Source organism: Hylobates moloch, unplaced genomic scaffold, assembly GCF_009828535.3.
Source record: "Hylobates moloch isolate HMO894 unplaced genomic scaffold, HMol_V3 SCAFFOLD_4, whole genome shotgun sequence".
Lineage (NCBI taxonomy): Eukaryota > Metazoa > Chordata > Mammalia > Primates > Hylobatidae > Hylobates > Hylobates moloch.
In genome coordinates this window covers 91,357,969-91,382,018 of record NW_026652279.1, presented here as the reverse complement: position 1 = coordinate 91,382,018, position 24,050 = coordinate 91,357,969, and the positions used below count along the sequence as shown (strand labels likewise).

Sequence of the window (24,050 nt, the reverse complement as noted above, 5' to 3'; positions counted from 1 at the left end):
GGAGTCACCGACGGTGCACTGGAATCTGGCAGGAGCAGCCAGACCACAGTGTATGCTGAGCCAGAAGTGACGGTCAACTAGTGCTGAGTGCGAGAAGGCTTCTAGGGCCTACAGAGGAATGCATTTCACATCCTACCCAATATGCACAGGTGTATTCTATCAAATATATATATCCGAATAAAAAGTTTGCAAAACGAGTGTTACCCTTACCACCTGAGAGGCACTCTGGTAATATTTAATGCTACCTACTTTGTTTCATTAAAAAAAGTAAACATTGATGACAACTCATGAAAAATCAATTTCATAATGCACTCCTGGGGTGCAGCTGGCAGTCTGGAGGAATGCTGCTTAGGAAGCCTCTTTTCTAGGAACCCCTTGGCAGCAGAGATGATGGTGCCTGCACCATAATTCTTCTCCCAGCAAGAATTGGGGCCCTAGGAGGTCCTTGAAGGGGCTGAACCCCATCTCAGGGACAAAGCCACTTGCTCACCTCAGAGCTGGCATCAGCCACCTCTGCCACTTTTTGCCTGAACCTGACTCGGAGGCCACAGCATCCCCAGAGTGCAGGACCGCAGACAGACCCCAGCCCTCCTCATTCTCCCCTCAGCCTGCACCCTCCAGCACCGAAGAACACCAATAGGGCAGCACTCAAATGCCAACAATAGTTGGCTGCTGTCTTTCACTCTCATTCTGTCCTCTCACATAATTCTAAAGAGAGTCAGAATGTGTTTCCATTGGTGTTTCTCAGGAGATGTCACTAGAATTCCATCATTTTCATAGAGCATTTTCCTTTGTTTTCAAAGGGTGCCTTGTCGGTGACCATGGTCCTAAGTATCCACAGCATATTGCCAGAGTGATCTGCAGAGATTCAATGTCACTATTTGGTCTTATTAAGTAAGTATCTTCCCAACAACTCAGAAGTTTAACCACATTTCTTCCTCCTGAGCAGCCAATCTATTATGAATTCTGTAAAAATGGTCTCACCATCTCCCTGTCACCCCCAAAGCGGCTGGCTTATGGCAAATGTTGCTCCCAAACTCTGTCCTGCTCAGTGAGAGGGGCTACCCCAGCCTTTCTTCCCAGCCTACCCGCTCCCAATTTCTGAATTATGCCTTTAGAAAAAATGTTTCCTGGAAAAACTGCCCTTCCCAGCAGCTAAGGCTGAGAATACATTTTTATAATGCATGCAAATGGTTTCACACAAGCAAATGGCACTCTGGCAGAGCCTTACATTTGTTGGTCTAGAAGCTGCAAGCACTTCATGCTCAATGTATACTTTATGCTCAGGTAAATCCTCTGGAAACATAACGGTCCATTTACAATAGCTACATTCCCAGTGAGAGACTTCAGCTTGTGAGAACCATGCGTGGTTGTAAGTTTTGATGTGGCATTGAAAGAAAACATTATGAATTTTATTTTAGAGCCCAGAAGACTAAGCTATGTTGGCTCTCAGCAGATACTGCAGCTGCTGGAAAGAAAGAGAAGGTGCTGCTCAGAGAGTGTGAGTGTGTGCCCTCCGCCAGCTGTCCTGGTGGAGGGGGAGTGGTGCCCCCCATGCAGAGATAGGGCTGCGGGGAGCCCAGGGCTGCGAGGGTCCCAGCAGGCAGCATTCGTGGCAGGGAGGGTGTGGTAGGGTCCAGTGGGAGCTGACACAGAAGCAAGGCGGAACCCGCATGGCTCCGCTTACCAGGTCTTACTGTTTTTTCGCTATTACCAAAACGTTTGAGAAAAAAAATAAATGGCATGTTGAGTGGCTGTTTGTACCCTTTGCTTCTGAGACTTAGGTTTTTGTTTCTTTTAAGTTGATGTGTTCAACTTCAGTTGTAATCAAAATACAAAAAAGCATGAAGAGAAGCAAAGCGTGTTTACCTGGCAAACTGGAAAGATTTTCCACATTTGCTTCCTTATTTGCTGGGTGGTTGTGTTACAGGCCGATGCCCAGTGCCCACACTGCAGGGAAAGGGGCCCCTGGCTACGTGGAGGATCACAGTCAACAAAGGCCTTAAAAACATGCAGACCCACTGACAGCCCTTCTGCTCCTTAGACAGTTTTAAGGAAAAGAATCATGGCTAAGCCCAAAGACATAAAATAATTAACTGTTAATAACAACAGCAACAACATAATGGAAACAATCTGAACATCCCATAAAGACATCCAATATGTTACACCGTGTATATAAATCTATACAATGGTAGGCAAGCATTAGAAATGTTACTGTGGAAAAATAGCTAATGATATGAGAAATGTTTACTATATATTGTTTTATAAAGAGATATACTGTACAAAAATACACATTTAAATTCACAAAAATGTTAACAATACTTGTATCTGTAGACAGTAAACTTCTGAACAGAGAGTGCCTTATGCCTTCACGGGATCCCTAGTATCTAGCACAATGCCTGGCACAGAGCAGGTACTCAATAAACATTTATTAAAAGAATGAATGAATGAATGAATAAGAGAATTAGTTTCTCCACGTTGTCAGGCAGGGTATTTCTACTTTCTTCCTTGTGCTTTTCTTTATTTTCCCAATTTTTCTCTATCAGTGATGCATTTACTCTAGTAATTTAAAAACATACTAAAAGAAACTACTTTTAAATGAATCAGAAACATCCTATTAATTCTGTGCCTCTTGTGTTAACAAGAATGACCTCCCTGTGGGGCATGCGCCCACACTTTGGAGGTGGGAACAAACGGAAAAGTGGTAGAGGGCACGAGCTCCGGGCCCCCGGGACCTACCGATGATGTAGGAGAGGATTAAGTTCCAGCCGGTGATGAAGGCCCAGAGCTCTCCAACGGTGACATAGCTGTAGAGGTAAGCTGAGCCCGTCTTGGGGACCCGAGCACCAAACTCGCCATAGCACAGGCCAGCCAGCACCGAGGCCAGCGCAGCGATCAGGAAGGAGATGACAATGGCAGGGCCTGCATTGTCACGGGCCACAGCTCCAGCCAGGACGTAGACGCCAGCACCCAGCGTGCTGCCCACCCCGAGGGCCACCAGATCAAAAGTGTTCAAGCAGCGAGACAGCCGCGTCTCCTCCCGGCTACAGTCCACCACCTTCCGCCGCAGCATCTGCTGGCCAATGTTGAGCAGGACTTTGCACCCCATGTTGCTGTTCAGAGCTGCTGAAAAAGAACAAAGATGTTTCCTGATTGCTCCTCGTTTCACCCATTACTCTAATCTTATCACATTATTGAAACACAGACAGTGATCAGGTCCTTCATAATCATTTCCTGCTAAAAAGCTTTAATTCGTAGAATTCCACCATCTATTGTCAGAAGCACGCAGACTTCTCCAGTTTCACCAGCACATATAGAATTAACCCAGCAGGCCAACAGATACAGATGACTTCATTTCGAGGTCTCTGAGCTTCCACATTTGTATCAGGTCCTCTTAATGGAGACTCTTCCATGGGTGGAAATTATGCAGTAGAGGAAACACACATTAATGACATTGTTCCTACACTCAGTCATCAGATAATACACCAGGAAAAACAAGGTGTTAGTTCAAGTATGCTGTAACAGAAGGCAAACCAAACCATATCTTAATTTCATTACTAAATTAAATTATTAAATTATTAAAACTCAGAGGCCCTGAATAGCAATAACAATGTTTGTTTTAGATCTTTCTAGGATCCCCTGAGGGTAAAGAGCAAGTTGTTTCCACTTTTAAGGTAACACAGAGGTAGGTCGAAGCAGAAAAATGTTGAGTTATTGCAAGTGAGGGTTTTTCGTCACTGTTATTACTACAGAAAGCACTTTTCTTCTGGGCTGAAATGTCAGCCCAATGTGCTCTGTGGTATATGATATATATGCATATCTGATATGCTCTTGGGCACTTATCATGAGAGGACATGTATTCATCCATCCCACCCTCACACGAGACATGCCCCATTAGGGCCCAGGACACCTTGCACCTTGTGGGATGGCTCTGAGATTGCTTTCCTCCAACCTATGGGCCCACATTGCCCGACCAGATGCGACAGGGGAGCCCTTGGCAAGGACAGGCCAGCAGCCACCATCAAAAAAGGGGAGCTTTGCTCCCCACATCTGAAAGGAGGAGGCTTCCTTCCACAGAGTCCAGGATGGAAGGGTGGGGGTGGGAAAACAGATAAAATCTTCAGTAGAGAAACCCGAGGACCATGGCCTGTGGCAGGTGACCGAGGCCAATAACAGTGACAGTCATGTCGGCAGAGTGATGTGATGAGATGGGCACTTCATCTCCGCGGTCTTTCCCCCAAAAACCCACAGCCCCAGGCTAACCATGGGAAAACCACCAGACACATCCTGTTCTACAATATACCTGACTGGTTCTGTCAAGGTCATCAAAAACTAGGAAAGTCGGAGAAATGTCAAAGCCTAGAGGAGCTAAGGAGACGTGAGGACTAAATGCAATGTGGGATCCTGTATGGGATCCTGGGACAGAAAAAGGACACCTGGGGAAAATGAGGGAAACCTGAATCAAATATGGATGTCAGTTAGTGATGGCACATCAATATTGATTGTCACCAATGTACCCACCAAAGTAAGATACACGTTCCTAATGGGAAACGGTGAGGGGCACATGCAAGCTGTGTACTCTTCACAATTCTTCTGTAAATCTAACACTATCCTAAAACAGAGTTTATTTAAAAAATCTAAGACAAAACAACAGCACGTGCACAGATAAGCTATTGTCATGACTTCTGGCTACTAAGGTACACACAAAAAATCACCAATTATTCATGTTGATCATCAGTTGGTATTTATTGACCTAACTTAGCTGCAATTAAATCACTTGAGATAACAAGTCTGGAAAAGTCCATGCCTAACCACTTGAACACTTCCCTGCCTGCCCACACCTTTGCACCCTCAGCTGCCAAGTGGGCGCAGTGCAGCAGGGGCTCCCCACGCTGCAGCTCAGGGCCCCCCAGCAATGGTCACATCACTGATCAGCTCCAGGTCATGGAGCAACTGGGGGTGGTGCCTGCTCTGTTTTATCTGACAGGCCAAGGGAAGAAAATAATCTCAAGACTCATAAAATTTTGAGCTAGAATGGGGAATAAAAATCATCTGATCCTATCCCTTTGTTACATAGATGGGGAAAACAGCTCAGAGAGCCAAGTGTCAAACAGGGTCACGGGCCCTGCAGGCGCAGTCCTCCTCTGGGGTTCCGGCGGCATCGCAGGTAGGAAGGAAATGATATCATGGTGTAGCAGGTGGGGCAAAGTGGGGAGGAAATGAGGAGGGAGCGCTGCTTGTGGAACAGTGATGGAGTGGGAAAATCAGACCCTGGAGTTTGAGAAGAGCAGGAAAGGGCCCCTGAGGCCAAGAGAAGAGCAAGCAGAGAGACAGATGGCTTCCCAGGTTGCTTTCAGCACCACACGGGACTGCTTCAGCAAGCTCTCGTGCCAGAGCAGTTCTGAGGTGTCTCAGCAAGACAGGGATGCCCGCAGCTTCCTAGGCAGTTAAGTGAGAGCCTCCGAGTGGCACTAGCGGGGAGGAGGAGCAGGAACCAAGGACCTAGTGCTGCTGGGACCCCAGGATCTGCAGGCTCAGGGGGTGGTTTCTCCTGGAAATGCCTTTTTCTTTTCTTCCTTTTGGGGAATTAGCCAGATTTATTCAAGTCAAATTGCAAAGCACAACAAAGAGTTTAGTAAATAATTGCGTGGATAGTAAGTTGGAAGGGAAAATGCAACATTGCAACATAGCCCTCGGCTGAAAAGCCTGTGCTGGGAGATGTGCAAAAATTGCTGCAAAGTCACTTCTCAATATCCCTTTTGGCAGGGAGGGGAGTCGTTTGAGTAGACGAAGGAGCCTTGAAGAGAAACAGGGTGTGAAAGCTCCTGTTTCGGATCTGGCTGGGAAATGTGGCTAGGGGATGCACAGACAGTGCCTGCCTGCTCCCAACCTCTCCCAGATGTCACTTCTACTCAAGAATAAGCAGATTCTCTCCATAAAACACTAAAGGCCAAGTGCAAGGGAAAGACAGTGCTACTCAATAGCATTTTCTTTCCTAGGCCTCACAGGATAACATAACCTAAGCGCCCAGAAGGTGAGAAGGGGTCGCCCTGCCTTTCTCTGTCCTGGGCTTTTCAGGAGGGCTGTTTCCTGTTTGCACTCCTTTCTCAAAAACGTGCTGTCGTCCCAGGCAGAACCAAAGCCACAAGAGTAACCAAACGGATTCTTGGCAAGGAGCGCACCAGAGCTCAGACACACTCCAGTTACATAGTTCTGGGCCTCTGTAGAACGGAAGGTGAATGTGAGCCGGCTGCTCGCAAGAGGACAAATGACGCCCGTGGAGGTGTGCAGACGCAAAGCCTACGTGCACACATGCACCTATGTCACCACAGCACAGATCACTGCTGCCAGTTGAAAACCCACTCAAAGAACCAAGCAACTTATGCTGGGGGGACTTCTGCACCCCCTTCAAAATGAAGGGGCAGGTTATTAAATTACTGTAAGCTTAGATACAGATAACGGTTTTCTAACATAATGTGAAAAGGGACTTTCTGGTGAGACACCTGTGCACAGCTGCAGCTCATTTCCCCTGAAGAGGTATGCAGCGGCCCGTTTTATTCGGGTATAGTTCTTGGCCTGTTTCCCCTGCACGAAGCCCAGGGAAGTGCTAGAGGGAAGTGCTTGGGTCTCAGTGGGGAGGGGTGGGGACAGCTGGGACCCCTACAGGAGATTACTTTTACCTTGGTTACTTCTTAAGTATTGCTTGCTATCTAGGGAGAGGGCAAACTCAATTCCTTTGGAAGACGCTGGAACAAAGATGCAGCCAACTGCTGCTGAGAAGCCCAGGGCTGATAATCTGGAGAATGCAAATGTCTCAGGCTAGGTGTTCATTCCTACTTCCCAGGGTAGGAGAAAATGAGACACTTACTCTGTCCTGGGTTTATTTTAAGAAATATCCTGTCTCCTTGGAAGTAATGCAAAAACCTGTTCTCCAAGTGGTTTTACTTGTCAGCATTTTGTACACATTATACCAGCTCTTACATTCATGCCAGGACTCCAAAGCTGGTTGTTCAACCAACAGTGAGGCTGCACGAAGCTACTCTGCACAGACTTAGTCTAACCATTCCAACTCCAGCAAGCAAAGTCAGGTTGGTAGAGACTTCCTGCTGTTGGGGTTTAAACAGATAATTGCCAGAATACTTTGAGAGCATTACCTGGAAATTAGGTGGGGAGGAATTTATACAACAGTCGACACCTCCTTTTATTTGAGGGTTTGATGGAAATCTCGCAACCCCAAGGGTCTCGGATCCACCTTGCTCCCTGCCATTTATTATCAAAGAACACTTACCTGAGGGGTATCCTCAGAAAAGCAAGTTTCCCACAGGAATTCTAACTCTGCATTCTATTCTAGTAACCACTACATAACACCAGCAATAAAATGATTGGGTCAGAATTTGAGATAAAGACTCTCTTATGCTCTATTTTAAAGATTTCTGATACAAGTGAGCAGGGTGAATGGTGTGACGTTTTCACCCTTGAATTTAACGGATCATTCCACCACTGATACATTCCAGCTTAATGGCTTCCTTGGGGGCCAAGAAGAGTCAAAATCAGGCTGTTATACTACACTCGGAAATGCCCCTTTTTCAAGAAAATCTTCATCTTGGGATCTTTAAGAAGCCAACGCTTTTAGCTTCCCCTTTCAGTGGCCTTCAGAATGGCCAGGCCCCAGTTGACCCCTTTCTCCAGGCACCTGGCGGGAGCCATCCAGAGGAAAATCTTTCACCCTCGCAGGAGAAAGACTGTGGTCTACGTGTGTACCAGGCTAAGGAATCTCTGTCTTTACTAGGGTGGTAGCATTATTATAGGATATCACCAATGGGTAGGCATAGTCAATGGCATCTTTTCAGCTTTCTTCAACAAGAGTGGCTGGCCAACCTCATGGCTGGCATGTGGGCAGCTGCCCAGCAGTCAAGGAGTGCTCCAGACTGAGTGTGCACAGAGGGGGCAGGGCTCGCACAGCTGAGTGAGCTGCAGCCACAGGTGGGAGAAGGGGATGCTGGCCATGGTGAGAGAGGACGTGGAGTCTCAATGACAAGGGCAAAACCTGTGTTGAAGGAAGTGATCTCAAAGCAGGATCCACTTCCCCCCAGATGTTAGGAGGCCCAGGTGCAAGAACTTACATTTTGAAAAACAAGTCAGATCAGATGGGACTGGCAGACACTAAGGATGGAGACGGAAGGAGGTAGGCATGGTGTTATAAAAAAAAGAGGTACGAAAGTGACAGAACTGAACACGGTCTTGAGAAGGAGCAATGGAGGTCCCTTAACAGGCAGAAAGAGACTCAGAACAGAAAAGGAAATTAACGGTGGTCAGTGCCTAAGACCATCAGTGGACAGGTCATAACTGACCTAACATGGACTCATTAATCCCGGGTGAACTGAGCCTGGTACAATGGTAGACCACAGTCTTTCTCCTGTCATCAGAAGCCACTGCCAATTTGGGCGTGAGGGGCAGGGAGCAGATAGGAGGATTGATCTTAGCAAGTTTAGTACATATCAAAGGGAAAACCCCTATTCATAAACATTCAATTCACTTACAATGTATAGAAGACTGACAAATAGAGACCAGCATAATTGGGAAAATCATGAGTAACCTGCTCACAAATGTTGAATACAGTTTAACACCATTCTGGATGTTAACATGCTGTCACTAAGAGAAGTGGAAAAAATGAGAAAAACCCTTCCTGTCCTAAAGTAAGAAAAATTATGAATAACTTGTAATAAAATATGACAAAATAATGTAGCCATTAAGAATGTCTTTCTAGACTATGTATGGACAATGAAGAAATGTTCATGACAGGTTCACAGAAAAATACTACAAAAGCATATAGTTTTGGATAAACAAAGTACATATGTATTCTTTAAATGCCAGATAAAAAGTATATCAAAATATTAATAGCAGTAATTTTATTATTCACTATCATAATACTTTTCAAAATTCTCTTTAAAAATTCTATTTTATTTTTATCATAAAAAAACACATACAATCTTTCCAAAGTCATTCTGCATTGCAGAAGGCATGTTCACCTTAGGGGAGTAGAGGCAGAGAATACCTTTCACTATGCAAAGCGTCACTAAAGACTACATGAGCTCAGCCAGGCGCGGTGGCTCACGCCTGTAATCCCAGCACTTTGGGAGGCCGAGGTGGGTGGATCACCTGAGGTCAGGGGTTGGAGACCATCCTGGCCAACATGGTGAAACACCGTCTCTACTAAAAATACAAAAATTAGCTGGGCATGGTGGCAGGCGCCTGTAATCCCAGCTACCCGGGAGGCTGAGGAAGGAGAATTGCTTGAACCTGGAAGATGGAGGTTACAGTGAGCCAAGATCACGCCATTGCACTCCAGCCTGGGTGACAAGAGCGAAATCTGTCTCAAAAAAAAGACTACATGGGCTCATTCAAAACCAGCCTGGGCCACATGGCAAGACATCATCTCTACAAAAAATTTAAAATTAGCCGGGCACTGTGGTATGCATCTGTGGTCCCAGCTACTCAGGAGGCTGAGCCAGGAGGATGGCTTGAGCCCAGGAAATCAAGACTGTAGTGAACTGTGATCACACACTGCACTCCAGCCTCGGTGACAGAGGGAGACCCTGTTTCAGAAAAAAAAAAAAAGACCAAATGAGCTCCACGACCATAAGAAAATTGAATTGGAGAGAGTAAATCAAAGAATCAAAAGTACGAGGATGGGAGGGGTGGTTCAAAATTATGCACCTTAAAAAAAAAAACAATCATCCACTTGTGCAGTGAGCGGCAGAGAAAGAAACAACGGCACGGGGCAAGGCCCCAGTCTCACTGGGCAGGGGCTCTGCCTACAATGAAATATGGCTTCTGAGCTTGGACTCTTTTAAAGGCCCCGGGGTCTACATCTGGCTGACGCCAGGCAGCTAGTGACATGCTGAGGATATAACTAAATTCCACCCAAAGTGACTGATCCCATGCCTGTGATGTGCAAAAGCACTGTGACAGCTGGGGTTTAAGAGAAATGGGCAAACCCCCAGTCCTTATTCTTGGAAAGCACAGAGTGGTGGGATGGGGTGCGAGGCTATGAACATACACAGTGGCTCCTGGAGCACTAGGGTCCCGAAGGGGAGTGTGGGACAAGGAAAAGGTCTGTCTCAAAAGGCCACTACTTTCATGGGGGAAAAAGGGTGGCCTTCCATCAAGAAGTACAGAGGCACAGAGCCATTTGGGCACTTCCATATATCGAGCTGGAGGCCTTGGTTATAAAGACACTTTACACTCTTCTAAAATCCACAAGCTGCAGGCAGTGTGACTGCTCAAGTCTGGCACAAGGGGTCCCAAGGGCCAGGGTGATGACTCAACCAGGGGTTTTAGTCCTTCAGGCCTCAGTGACTTCACAATCAGAAAGCCTGAGAGCCCCGCCTCCCCGCCACGCACTTCTGCCTACTGACTCAACAGTGCTGATGGCAGAAGTTCCCAGGGACCTCTGCAATCCCATAGACAAGTTTTACAGCCCACCACTCTAGGTCTTACAGCAAAAGCAACATTACACGGAGAGGGGTGCGGGAAGAGGCAGGGATCAGAGGTTCTGCAGGAGGAGGGAAAGGGGTGGGGAGGAGGCAGGGATCAGAGGTTCCACAGGAGGAGGGAGGGGGTGGGGAGGAGGCAGGGATCAGAGGTTCTATAGGAGGAGAGAGAGGGGTGGGAAGGAGGCAGGGATCAGAGGTTCTATAGGAGGAGGGAGAGGGGTGGGGCGGAGGCAGGGATCAGAGGTTCCGCAGGAGGACGGAGAGGGGTGGGGCGGAGGCAGGGATCAGAGGTTCCGCAGGAGGATGGAGAGGGGTGAGAGGCGGGGACATGTGGGGAGGAGAGGACATGAGGCTCTACCACAGGTGCCATTCCCTGGGCTGAGCAACCACCAACTGCAGAACAGCTTCCAGGCACAGTGGGGAAGTTGCCCAGCCAAGGAACAACTGCCAAGAGAGGCCCCAGTGCAGGCATGGCAAAGACCACAGCATCGGGCCTCAGCCAGGTTAAAGCAACTTGGGAGCGCCGGGATCCCACTCACTCACACCAGGCAGAGGCCCAAACAAATAAACAAATAACCCACAGGCCGAAAGTGGACAATGCTGTCCCAGGAAGGAACCCAGTGAGATCTTTACAGCGTGAATCTGTTGCTGAAATGGTTTGCAGTCAGTAAACCGTTTTCAACTTTTAATGTCATGAGAAAACATCAAGTCCAAAAGAACATAATATAATACTAATGAGTACGTATGTGGGTGTAAAATCCTAAAATATTAACTGAGATTATAGGTATGTTTTTGTTGTTATTTTCCTCTTTTCCATCATTTGCTGTGTAGTCTAGAATGACATGTCACGTTTTCAATGAGAAAACAATAGTAATGACTAAAAACACCTAACATCCTGGAGCACCAGCCAAATGAAAGTCCTTTATGTAGTTTATCTTTTCGCCCCCTTATCAGGTAGGCAATACCTTGCATTCTAGAGACAAGGAGACGCAGGCTTGATTACAGCTCAGTAATTCTCAATGCTGGTTGCACATTAGAATCATCTGGGGAGATTTTTTTAAGTAATAAGGTCTGGCCCCACCACAAATCAAATAACTTCTATAACATTCTCCCAAGGAACGTCCCCAAGGGCATTTGACCAATGAAAGGTGCAGCTGGGGTTCAAGTCTCACTGCCTCCAAAGCCTTGAACTGCTCTCTGAATTAGATCAACAAATTCTGGGGAATGGCGTGGCGGAGAGGGCAGTGGGGAGAGGGTGTAAAATACAGAAGAGGGCACAGATGGCACTGTGCCCTGTTGTAGGGGGCACAGGTGACATCACACCTGCCTCATCGGGGGGGCCAAGCTCTTCCCACTGACTCAACTAGGCCCCCTCAAGATGCTCCCCCAGGGCAAGGGCTGCATCATCCTTCTATGCCCCTGGCACCTAGCAGGCACCAAATAGTATTGACAGGACCACAACACATGCAGCACTCAGTCATCACCAATGACCTGAAATTCAGGAAGCTAACAAGACACCCACTTTTGTCTCAGGTAATCATCACCATGACCAACAACAACTTGTGAGGGTCTTTCTATCAAAGGAGATCTTATTAGCTGAATACTGAATGGTTTCATTCACCAACAAATAAATTTGTTTCTCTAAATGAATATAAATATAAAAAGATGCTAGCTACAGATTAAAATCTAAAGCAACAGTCCTGTCTAGGAAGCCCTCTCCAAGCCCATCTCCTCACAGGTAACCTCTGTCATGGGCTGCACCCTCTGCCCACCCCCTTCACCCCAATCAGACCATCGCCATCGCCCCCATGCCACTGTGGGGATCAGCTCAGGTCCCTACCACTCTTCCTGTCCAGGTTTCCAAAGGCCCAAATTCATTGTGTTCAACAAGGCACAACGTCAAGGTCTCTGTTTCTACATGTGTAAAATGGGGATGGACAGTCCTGCCACTGCAAGGACTGTGAGGCTCACATGAGACAATGTACTAGGAAATACCCAGAAAACAGAACTCGCTGCTCTTCAAATGCAAAGAACCATCAGTATCACCCCATGAGTAGCTATTAATTCCTCATAATAATATTTTTCTTTTAAATCCCAATTACAATCTGTTGGTCACCTGTCTCTGCCTCACAGAAGCAGAGGGCAGACAATCCCCATCAGCTCAAGGTTCCCATCACCAGGGTTTCCCTCCATCGAAGCTTTGCCACAGTCACTGTGAGTACCACCTGCTCCACTCAGCTCAAGTCTTCCAATTCTGTTCACCCAAATCAAAGACTGACATAAAAAACGAGAAGCCAGTGGAAAAGCTATCAAGGACATCTTCACAAAAACCAGAGAACACCCGAAAAGCGTTTCCTTCTGAAGCCGGAAGCCAGCAGGATGAGTGGAGAGTTGATGTCTCTCGAGGTGTTTCCATCATCACTCGGGAGGGCGGTGCTTCATCAGGAGACACGCCCACACCCTGCATGCAGAAATGTGTTACAGCAAAAACAGGTATCCTATCTATCCTATCCTATCCTATTGGAGCCAGGGCTCCTCTGACACGTGCCTTTTCATCACACTTGGGCAGCATGGAAAGAAAACATCAGTCTGCACACCCTGTGGGCAGGTCCGCAGGGAGACTCTCCACTGCCTCGCAAGTGCAGCGTCAGTGAGCCAGAACCAACCAGGGAGCTGGCCCTACACAGTGGGAGCTTCCATGAAACAGGCTTTAAGTTCCCTGCCAGCACTGCATTCGGGCCTCGGAAATGGCTATGGAACTGGCTCTCATATCTCAGAAGAAACTTGTTCTTTAAACAAATTTGTTCATTTATTTGAAAAGAAATTTTTTAAACAAAGTTCCCCCAAGATTAGAACACTGGCACTTTAATTTTCTGAGCCTCTAAGGTATCCTGGGAGTTAAATTAGTTTTCTTACCCTCCTTCTAAATATTTCCTCTTCCAAAAAGCACAAGGAGAATCAGCATTGCAAACGAGAGCAAAGCAGAGGGTTCCATGCCAACCTAACATAATTTTCACTGGACATTCACAGACTGATATTTTCCCATTCACTCATTTATTTACTCAACAAACATTTAATAAACCCAGGCAGTCCACCAATTCACACATAGGCCCGGGAACACCTTAATCCATAAACTCCTGGAAATTTTCACTTCTCCCCCAGTCTCCCCACCATCACAAGCAACTTTTTTTGTGAAAAAACTTGGAACTCCTAGAAAATTCACTGGTTCGAGAGGAGACCAAGAAGAGCTATGAACAATGGGGCACAGCCCAGGAAATGACCTGAAGAACAGCCTCATAGTGAGTGGGGCCTGCTAGAAACAGCCAACATCACACAACACCAGCTCCACGCCACACACATGCACTGCTGCATTAAATCCTCACAAGGAAGCAATCAAGTCACAATTGCTAATCCTCTTGTAGGAACAAGAGCGCGGAGTGTAGCTGGCAGATTATATTGCCCGCCGTCACGTAACTTGTAATAGTGAAGCCAGGATTTGAACCCAGGTCATCTAATTCCTGAAACCCTATTCCCTGCCAGATGCCAAACTGACTCAACTTTGACCAAGCTCATTCTCCCTGCTGCCTGATAATTCTTACTTTATTTGTTACCCTGTCTGAAATCCTAAAATATAAAAGAGTCATGAGTTAAGGGACAACCTCTTCTTAAATGTGATACCCCTGTAAAAATGAAGCCCATTATTATTCATGCAGTGGAGTGAATCAACGTAATCCATCCACTTCCCATCCAGCCAGCTGCTAGCCAAGACCCTCTGGCTGTGAGGTAACAGGAACTTTATCTGGAACTGAGGAAAAGTGGGTAATTTTGGCTGCAGGATCCAACTGGGGCTTCGGCGGAAAGTTGTGGAAAGGATACAGATAGCAGAGGCCTGGAAAGGGTATGTGGAAGGAAGTGGCAGATAAAGCAGATGGATTACATGTTAATGATACCATGTCCCTGATACAAGTAGGGGAAAAGTGTCAAAACAACATTATAGCAATCCTTAAAAAAAATTATAACATAAAAATAAGTGTATACAAAGAATTGTAGTGCAAGAAGAAGTGAGGCATTTGTCTCTAGACAGAAGAAGATTATGGATGGTTCCTTCCATATTTCGACAATTTTTAAATAATGAGTATGTACTGCTTCTGAATTAAGGGAAAGAAAATCTCTTTTCATGAAATCAACAAGGAGGGAGAACAAAGGAAGGCATGAGGGTCCCAGGACAAGCCAAGCCCACCTCGAGTCTGTCTAGGAGAAGCTGATAAGCAGGTACACCGGGCTTCATTATGCTTTTCTCATTTGTGCATGTTTGGAAATTTCCAAAATTAAATGTAAAAACAAAGGACTTCAACTGGGGCTGACCCAAAAAACACTGAGGAAACTCCACTACCTGCACCAAGTACCCCACTCCACAACCCCAGTGCCAGGACAGCCCCAAAATGCTGTAAGTGACAGCCACATGTTAACTAGTTAAAGCGTCTTTTACATGGGATTAGATTGAGCCCTATGAAACTGTCAATATTCAGCCATATTTGATATGACAGAAAAACAGCCAAGAGTCAAGGATGTGTAACAGTCAGACCTGTCCTTAACCCTCCCGGCGGTGTCCTGAGACACTTCTCTGGGCCTAAGTCTGAATCAATGGCAAGTCAGACTGAAAAGCAACCCTCTCTCACATGATAGCCTCTACCAGAAAAGCTGATGTGAGTTCCAAAGAACAGACTTAGGAGTAGTTCACAGGCTATTCAAAAGCTGGTGCTGTCTAAAACGTTAGGACACATGGTTAGGAGCTATAAATTGGAAGGAACGCAAGTGAATTTTGCGGTTCACTCCTTCCTTACCTTTTGACAGGTAACAACCTCACTGGGGAGATGGAACCCATGCGCGCTGGACAACAGGTGGCATGTCAGTAACCGGGCGAGGCTGGCACGCTGGCCTGTGATCTGTGACTTGGGGCAGGGCAGGGTGGCCCCTTTAGGGGTCTTCAGTGGCCAGCTAAGGGATTTACACCTTTATTTAGAAGCAAAAGTTTTAAGCAAAGGAAGAGCATCCACAAAACATGATCTTGGGTGGACTAATCTGGTCTGTGTAAGAAACATTGGAGGGGACAAATACAGAGCACGAGGACTTCCAGCTTCTCGAGGTCCAGCCTTCTCCTTTTTGGTAGCAAATCAATATGCTTGCCTTACAGCACAGTACTTTAATCCAACTCATATAACACCTTTGCGTAAGCAAATGCTGTGACCTTTCATATTCATCTGTTTGTTCCCCGGTCCCTGTTTTATTCTCAAAGAGCCCTGACACACACATAAAACACACACCCGTAGTTACCATGGGGATTATCTACGCAGTTCATGTCATGCACAAATAATTCCCACCAGGAAACGCCACATTTTATGGTAGATCTTCCTGCCCTACTCACAACTACACTTTTTCACTGGTGACCGGAATTTCAGACGCTCACTCCAGAAGGAACACACTTTTAATCTGACTTCTAATCTGAAAGGAATGTCACAGCCTCTTGGCCTGGCTGACCACCTTGCCTGTCTTCAGTCTTCAATAAGTACTGGTTGTACTTTTCTAATGAGGAGGCCTTCTCTTTATGTGGAGCGGACATGCTAGTGGGCGCTAAGAGAATAGCCTCTATCAGAGAGGAGAATTTCAACTTACTTGAAATTCCTTTCAGGTATCTGGAAACAAATGGCCAATTGCCCACATGCTCGCCTGAATGATCAAAGACTGGGAGAAAACAGTGTCCATGGACCAGGAGGAAGCCAGGGAAGAACAAGGCAGCCCAGGATGCGGGACCAATGCCGTTCCTTCCCACTGCATGAGAGTGCCAGAGGGGGTGAAGGGTGGAGTGGCCCTTTCAGCACACCACGTGGTCCATATTTTATCATCTGTCACAGGCAGTGCTACCTGCATTGCTTTCACTGAAGGCGCCAGACCAATACCATGACCACACACTGTCACTCTGGAGTGCCACCCCAACTTGACCCCGGAGCCAGCCCCACAATATGCCAACATTCAACTCAAATGTTCCAAACCGGGCATAATCAAAATTGTTCCTTTTCTGGTTATGGCTTTGTGACAGTCAGACTCTACATTTTCACAGAATCAGGAGAAAAGGAGAGCACAGATTACATCTATTGTTTGTTTTTTGAGACGGAGTCTTGCTCTGTCGCCCAGGCTGGAGTGCAGGGGCACCATCTCAGGTCACTGTAGCCTCTGCCTCCTGGGGTCAAGCAATCCTCCCACCTCAGCCTCCTGAGTAGCTGGGACTAGAGGCACACATCACCACACCCAGTTAATTTTTGTATTTTTAGTAGAGACAGGGTTTCACCATGTTGGCCAGGCTGGTCTTGAACGACCCCAAGTGATCCACCCACCTCAGCCTCGCAAAGTCCTGGGATTACAGGTGTGAGCGACCATGCCCAGGCACTTCTATTGTTTTTATAAGGAATTCTTAAAGGCTGAAAAGAAACATTTTAACATATGCCCCAAATAATATTCTCTGCAGTCCCCACTGCCATAGAAAAACCTACTGTAAGGACCTCTTCCCTGCTAAAAGTTCACTGACATGCCAGTCATCTGAGACCCAAGACCACATTTTCGTATACAAACAACACGACAAAACTGCAGTTAAATTCCAAGGCAGCTCACAAAAAGCCATTTAACCCACCTTGCTCCTAAAGTAGGACTGGGCACTCTGGGGCCACCCACCAGCCAGCAGGGCCAGTGTTGGCTCAGGGCATCCGTGCTGGCTGCAAGGGTAAATGGGTCCTGTGGGGCTGTGACCCTGTAGAAGACTTAAAATCAGGGACAAATGTAGAAAAAAAGCAAGGAACAAAATAATTTCTTATAAAAATAGACAGCAGATGGAAACCACTTCTCAACTCCTCCTTTCAAGAAGTAAGGAAAGGTGACCTGGGCTGGCTTGATGAGGCAAGCAGCCATGCTGGGGAAGCCCATGTGACAACCAACTGCAGGTGGCTTCTGGGAGATGCAGGCAGCTGCTAGGAACTGCGAGTGGCCTCTGGGAGCTGACAGCAGCCTGCATGTCGGCCAAAAAGAGGCCAGGACTCAGTCCTACAACTAGAGAACATGAATTCAGCCAACAACCTGAGGGAACGTGGAAGAGGACACTTCTCCAGTCAAGCCTCCAGATGAAAACCAAGCCCAGGCCAGCATCCAGACTGTAGCCCTGTGAGACCCCAAGCATAGGCCCCAGCTGAGCTCTGACTCCTGCTCTGATTCCTGGCCCACAGAAACATTGAGAAAGTAAGATGTGTGTTGTTTTAAGCCAGAGACACAGATGACTAATAAATGGTCCAAACACTCTTGTGTGATAATGAGTGAACTGGTGTTCATTTGCTCACTGAATCCTTGGGGGGCTAAGAACCAGAGCAGCAACCTTTCTTTAATACATTGCTTCAATGGTAGGGATAACCACAACTTCGCCTGAAGCTGTTTCGTCTTAATGGAGTCTGAATGATTTGAAAGTAATTTCCTCCTCCTGGAAAAATGGCATATATTAAATAGCTGTTATTTCATTTTTTAAAAAATTGGGTGATCTTCCTTGGGCCATGGTCGTAGGAAGTTATGGGAGTATAAAGATGAGACCACACATTGTCCCTGCCCTCAGAGTGCACAGTCTGGAAAGAAAGAAGCAAGCAAGTAACTGTTCACAATGATTGATCCATGCAACAGCTACCTATTATGCACCTACTGTGTGCCCTCCCTCTTTGCAGAGGCTGAGGAAGAGCAGGGAACAGAACAGAAGACAGAAGACAGAATGTGATAAACCAAACAACAAGTGTGGCCAAGACCGAAAGGCCTCCAGGAGATGTGGCACCTATGTTACCATCTGGCACCTGGCCTGATTCTCTTCAACAGGAAAAGATGACATCATGGCGGTGCCCAGTAAGCCACAAATTCCCCCGATTCAGACAGGGTTCAGGACTTGTGCCCCAACACCACCCAAGGGCTTCCCCTCACACCTTGATAATGCACTGCCCAGCCCAAGAAGCAGAAGACTCTGACTTAGGCTACTAACTCAGATGTCAACACCCAGCCCCAGTGTTAGGTAACACCGGAAGATGTTCTAAAATAGTCTGTTAAGACAGCAGAAACACATCTGACTGCGGCGGCAGGGGGAAGAATGCAGAATGAACTCACTCTAATTTAAGTCATGCTACGAATTAAGCACCTAAACAGGGAAGGAAAGAAAAGGGTGCTCAAGGCTCACACACCCCAACACACAGTGGCTTCTGGCCTGTGCAGAACGTCCTCCCACTTCCCTGCTGGCCGGCAGCTAATTTTACCCACTGTCTTTGGGAAGGTGCACCTGGTAATTCTGCACCTTTGTTTCTGACATTTACAAGGTTGTAGCAGCCTCATAAACAACATGCTTACTTATAGCCTAATCCTCCCCAGGGACTTGAAGCTTATGGGCAGCCCCTCCTTCCTCCTTAATTCTTATTTCAAGGCAGGCTGCTCAAAGTTGCTTACATGTGGCAAAGGTCACTGGCTATATCCCCCAGAAGTCCTTTTGATTAAGAATTCTGTGTAGGCTGCTGAGCCTAAGTATGTGTGCATTCCTAATATAGCCATAGTCTCAGAATTAATGATATGAATGGCCTCAAATGACTGTAAGAATATAAGAGAGTGGGAGACAAGTCAGGTGAGGGTCATTACACACACACACACACACACACACACACACACACACACTTTCCCTCAACTGAAGAGTTTTACCTCTATTTTTTGTGATAAAATAGCAATGATAATGATGAAGCCTCCATACTCAGTAAACATTTTTAGTTTAATGGAAAAATGACCAGAGCAATTAGTTTAAAGTATTTTATAGCAGAACTCTTGCCCAAATGTTGGGAACAGGCCCCCAAATCTGGCCATAAACTGGCCCCAAAACTGGCCATAAACAAAATCTCTGCAGCACTGTGACATGTTCGTGATGGCCATGACGCCCATGTTGAAGGTCGTTGGTTTACCGGAATGAGGGCAAGGAACACCTGGCCCACCGAGGACGGAAAACCACTTAAAGGTGTTCCTAAACCACAAACATTATCATGAGCGATCTGTGCCTTAAGGACATGTACCTGCTGCAGATAACTAGCCAGACCCATCCCTTTGTTCCCCGTAAGGAATACTTTTAGTTAATCCATAATCTATAGAAATCATGCTTATCACTGTCTTGCTGTCAAGAAATATGTGGGTAAATCTCTGTTCGAGGCTCTCAGCTCTGAAGGCTGTCAGCCCCAATTTCCCACTCCACACTCTATATTTCTGTGTGTTTCTTCAATTCCTCTAGCGCCAATGGGTTAGGGTCTCCGGCCAAGCTGGTCTCGGCACCCAAACTACATCCTATGACAAACCCAAATAGAAGAATCAGATAAAAATGAAGCTACTCATATTTAAAGAGAGTTAGGGGACAGACAGCCTCACTGGCCAGCCTTGACCGCCCCCCTGCCCCACTTGGCTCTTATGCCCACTTGGAATTAACTCTCAAGCTGCAAGGAACAGCCTGAAACACCACTGCCCTAGAGCAGATGGTTACAGTGCCTAAACCAAGAACAAGTTACAGCAGAATTCCTAAGTAAAAGGGAGAGAAGTAAGGAGAAGAGTGAGAAGAATGGGAGCAAGATGAAAAGTTCTGGGGCAGGAAGAAAACTGGAAGCAGCCCTTGGCCTTGAGACGTGCAAAGGCTCCAAGAGTCACAGAGAGAAACATGGCAGGATGCATCACAGCCGCTCTGCTGCACGCCAGTGCCCAGGAGCTGGGTGGTGCCCAGAGCACGAGACACAGCGCCCAATGTCCACGCCAGGCATGATGAGGGACAGCTCCAGGCTGATCCTTCCCCAGAGGCTACGCTGGTGACCAGGCCTCAGGGACGGAAGGCCTGGCCAGCCGTAGGATATGAAGAGTTCTGTTTGAAGGAAATGCAGGAATTTAAGGAACACACTAAAGTGAAAAGACAAGCTTGTTTTCTGCTGGGTCAATGGGTCTGGACAGCTAGCCACATGAGTCTGAAAAATTACAGCAGTTGGAAATCTAAAAAAGAAGACAACTGGGGGTTTTAGCTGACAGTTAACTTAAAAAGTCGACAGACAACTAGCAGTCTAAATGAATAACATATTCTAGTACAAAACAGAATAACATATACTTTGTTGTCGTTCTGAAAGGCAGACTGTACCTGGAATATGACGGGAATCCTCACCACCTTCTCACCAGAGGACAGCCTCGATCTTGCAGCAAAGATGTCTCAGGAGGGATACAAGGAAGGTTTCGGAATCCTGAAAGGCAAAGAAGACCCATCAGATATGTTCAGTTTCAACCTCAGAATCTCCAAGTCTGTGGCTGGTACAGAGAAAACGGATTCAGCTCAGCCCTGCAGCGGGAAGCACATGCCACCTTAACAGCAACTGAAGACAGGGTTGACAGCAAAGGGGCCCAGCATGGGGCATCATCAGGGGAATTCAGGGAGAAGATGGGGAGCCAGACTAGATGCCCTCCGCACCAGAGATTCCACCGCTTTACCTCTGAAATTGACTCTCATATTTCAAAGAGGAAGATAAAAAAGCATCACGCCGGCAATTTCCACAAATCTAGGGCACAGTCGTAGGCATGCAAAAGCTCTGAGGCCCTGGTCAGGGGCCATGAAGGGGAACGAGTCCGCTCCTGACACTGGTATTGACCAGCAAGGCCAGCAGGGGCAGAAAATCTTAGCTGGTGTCTTCTGAAAACACTCGGACTCCAATTCGTACAATCAAGAATTTGGTGATGGAGTTCTGTGGGTACTATTAACAGCTGCCATGGCAGCTAAGCTCCTGAGGACACGCTATGAAGAACCTCATAGATGCATGGCATATAAAGTCCTTTGTTTTCTAAATCTTACCATTTACACTCTGCACAGATTCTTGCACTCCCCCAGGAGCTGAAGAGGTTTAATTAAGCTGTCTGAAATATGATTTGCACTTAATGTGAACCCAGACAAAATTATCATTACACAAAAAATGCACATAAAGATGCTAATCAACAGCTCGAGTTTTATAACTTAGACAGCAGCAAACCAGATTTCCCACAATTAGAATCTGATTCTATTCCCACCTATGTCATCTTTCATACATTGATATTTCATTCTATGCTGATATTTCATTCCTTTTCACCTTCTATGTTGAAAATGTCAAACCTACAGAAGTCGAATGAATACTTACTCTTTATCTACACTTCCCAATATTTAACATTTTGCCATATTTGCTTTATCCCTCTTTAGACAAATATATGCTTTCCTCATGACCGTTGTGATAAGCAAGCTATAGCCATCATGACAACTGACCGCTACATATGTCAGTAAGTAACTGCTAAGAATTACATTGTGTTACCAAACTGTAATGCCATGATCACACCAGTGGAACTGAACATTAATTCAATCGTATTTAAAACACAGTCCACAATCAAATGTCCCTAACTGTCAATTACTGCTATTTCTTGATGCTCTATCATGTACCATGAGAGCAGCGAGAACAATGAAGGTTGATAAAGTCAGGCTCACGGCCCACCAGGGACACAGCATCCTGGTGCCCCACTGCAGGGTGGGTGCCAAGAGGCCATGACTGGGATTCGTAGTTTAAGAAGTTAACTCTGGAAAAAAAAAAAGGCGGGGGGGCAGAATCTAGAAGGGAAACAACTGACAACATTTGCTGCCAGTGATAAAATCTGAGCTTTCAAGAAAAAAATGGGAATTTCAGAAACCTTGTATTCATCACCAAGATGTGGACAGCTCCCTAAAAGTTGAATTTTCTGATGACACTGGGGGTGATGTTAACAAATGTGATATTTTAAAAATATATGATGACATGTGCCAGCATTTGGAAGATCCACGTAATTCAGTAAAACAGGATCCTAAATGCGTAGACTGATTTGAAGTGCAGGACAGACCCATTATTTTAGAACAAAGAGCTTACCGAGATGGCTGCAGATTCCACAGTGGAACCCACTATTGCCTGTGGAGTTTTCATGTGGTATCGAGAAAGAATATCTACGATTACCTGAAAATGCCACTAAAGTGTTCCTCCTTTTCTAGGTACATCCCTGTGAAGCCATATTTTCCTTATACACTTCAACTAAAACAACACGTCCAAACGGACTGAATGCAGAAGCACATATATGAATCCAGCTACCATAAGCTGAACATTAAAGACGCTGGCAAATACCTAAAACAATGCCGCTCTTCTCGCTGATTTTTTTTTGTTCTGCAAAATAGCTATTTTTCATAAAAATGTTACTTATAGTAACACAAAATGGGTTAATCCTTGTTATTTTAGGTAAATTAAGACATTTATTTCAAGTTGTTCTAAATTTTAATTTTTTTTTTTTTTTTTAGACAGAGTCTCACTCTGCCACCCAGGTGACAGAATGCAGTGGCACAGTCTTGGCTCACTGCTGCCTCGACCTCCCTAGACTCAGGTGATTCTCCCACGTCAGCCTCCCAAGTAGCTAGGACTACAGGTGCACACCACCACGCCTGGCTAATTTTTGTATTTTTTGTAGAAATGGGGTTTCGCCACATTGCCTAGGTTGGTCTCAAATTCCTCAGCTCAGGCAATCCACCTGCCTCAGCCTCTCAAAGTGCTGGGATTACAGAGGTATGCCACTGCACCCAGCCTAAATTTTAATTTCCAATTCATAAGTATTGATAGACACAACCCACATAAGCAAAGCTTCTTGGAGTCCTCCATACTCTTTAAGGGCGTCAGAGGGGTTCCAGACCCAAAAGTTTGAGAACCACTGCTTGAAATGAACACAGCCAAGCTTAATATATGCTCAACAGGAAGAATGCTGCACTCCTGCCTCTTAGGCATGAATTCAGCAGCCTGCCGCAGTGACGCTTGCTCCAGTCACAGTCTCCTGTCGTGGTATAAAAGCAGTTAATGCTAAACTTAAAAGTCTAGAGAAAGGCATGCCATATGTTAAGCCAGGATGAACTCATCAGGATTAATGGACTGGAATGCATAGCAAATAAATTCATTAACACCGCTTTTCTTTAATCCAAGAATGTTCCAACCAATTTATTGTAATTTTTGAGATTTGAAAATTCCTTTGTTAAAAGCAGAGTAATGCAATGCTACGCCTCAGACATAAAGAGTTTAATTCCATTTGTTTCATAAATATAGCAAGCAGCATTCCAACACTACCCTTGATGGGCTTCCAGGGGTACGTGGGGACTGTAAAAGTGTGATTGTGACACCATGTGGCTACATTATAATACAGTCATGTGTCATGACTTAATGACAGGGATGTGTTCTGAGAAATGCGCCTTTAGGCGATTTCATCCTTGTGTGAACATCCTGGAGTGTACTTAGAGTGTACTGACAGAAACCTAGGTGGGATAGCCTACTGCACACTCAGGCCGCATGGGATAGCCTTGGCTCCTAGCCTACAAACCTGTACAGCATGTTACTGTACTGAATACTGTAGGCAGCAGTCACACAATGGTAAGTATCTGTGAATGGAAACATAGAAAAGGTACAG

General features: G+C 46.1%; 1 protein-coding gene and 1 long non-coding RNA gene across 6 annotated transcripts in view; one reads left to right on the top strand and one right to left on the bottom strand.

Moving 5' to 3' along the window:
• SLC7A1 (solute carrier family 7 member 1) overlaps nucleotides 1-24,050 on the bottom strand; it is a 91,825-nt gene that overhangs the window by 21,372 nt on the left and 46,403 nt on the right. For 3 of the 5 annotated variants that reach the window (XM_032150555.2, XM_032150557.3, XM_032150556.2), the window contains exons 2-3: nucleotides 20,713-20,812; nucleotides 2,740-3,123 (exon numbers count right to left, since the gene is read on the bottom strand). In XM_032150555.2, the coding sequence (XP_032006446.1) occupies nucleotides 2,740-3,109 (370 nt within the window). In that variant the 5' untranslated portion in view covers nucleotides 3,110-3,123; nucleotides 20,713-20,812. Of the gene's footprint in view, nucleotides 1-2,739; nucleotides 3,127-20,712; nucleotides 20,813-24,050 lie in introns of all 5 variants that reach the window. The other 2 variants (XM_032150558.2, XM_058437721.1) reach the window with 1 other exon arrangement.
• Nucleotides 805-22,846, top strand: LOC131383288 (uncharacterized). Its single transcript, XR_009213197.1, has 4 exons — nucleotides 805-894; nucleotides 1,422-1,501; nucleotides 21,793-21,869; nucleotides 22,603-22,846. It is a non-coding gene; the product is annotated as an uncharacterized LOC131383288 (long non-coding RNA).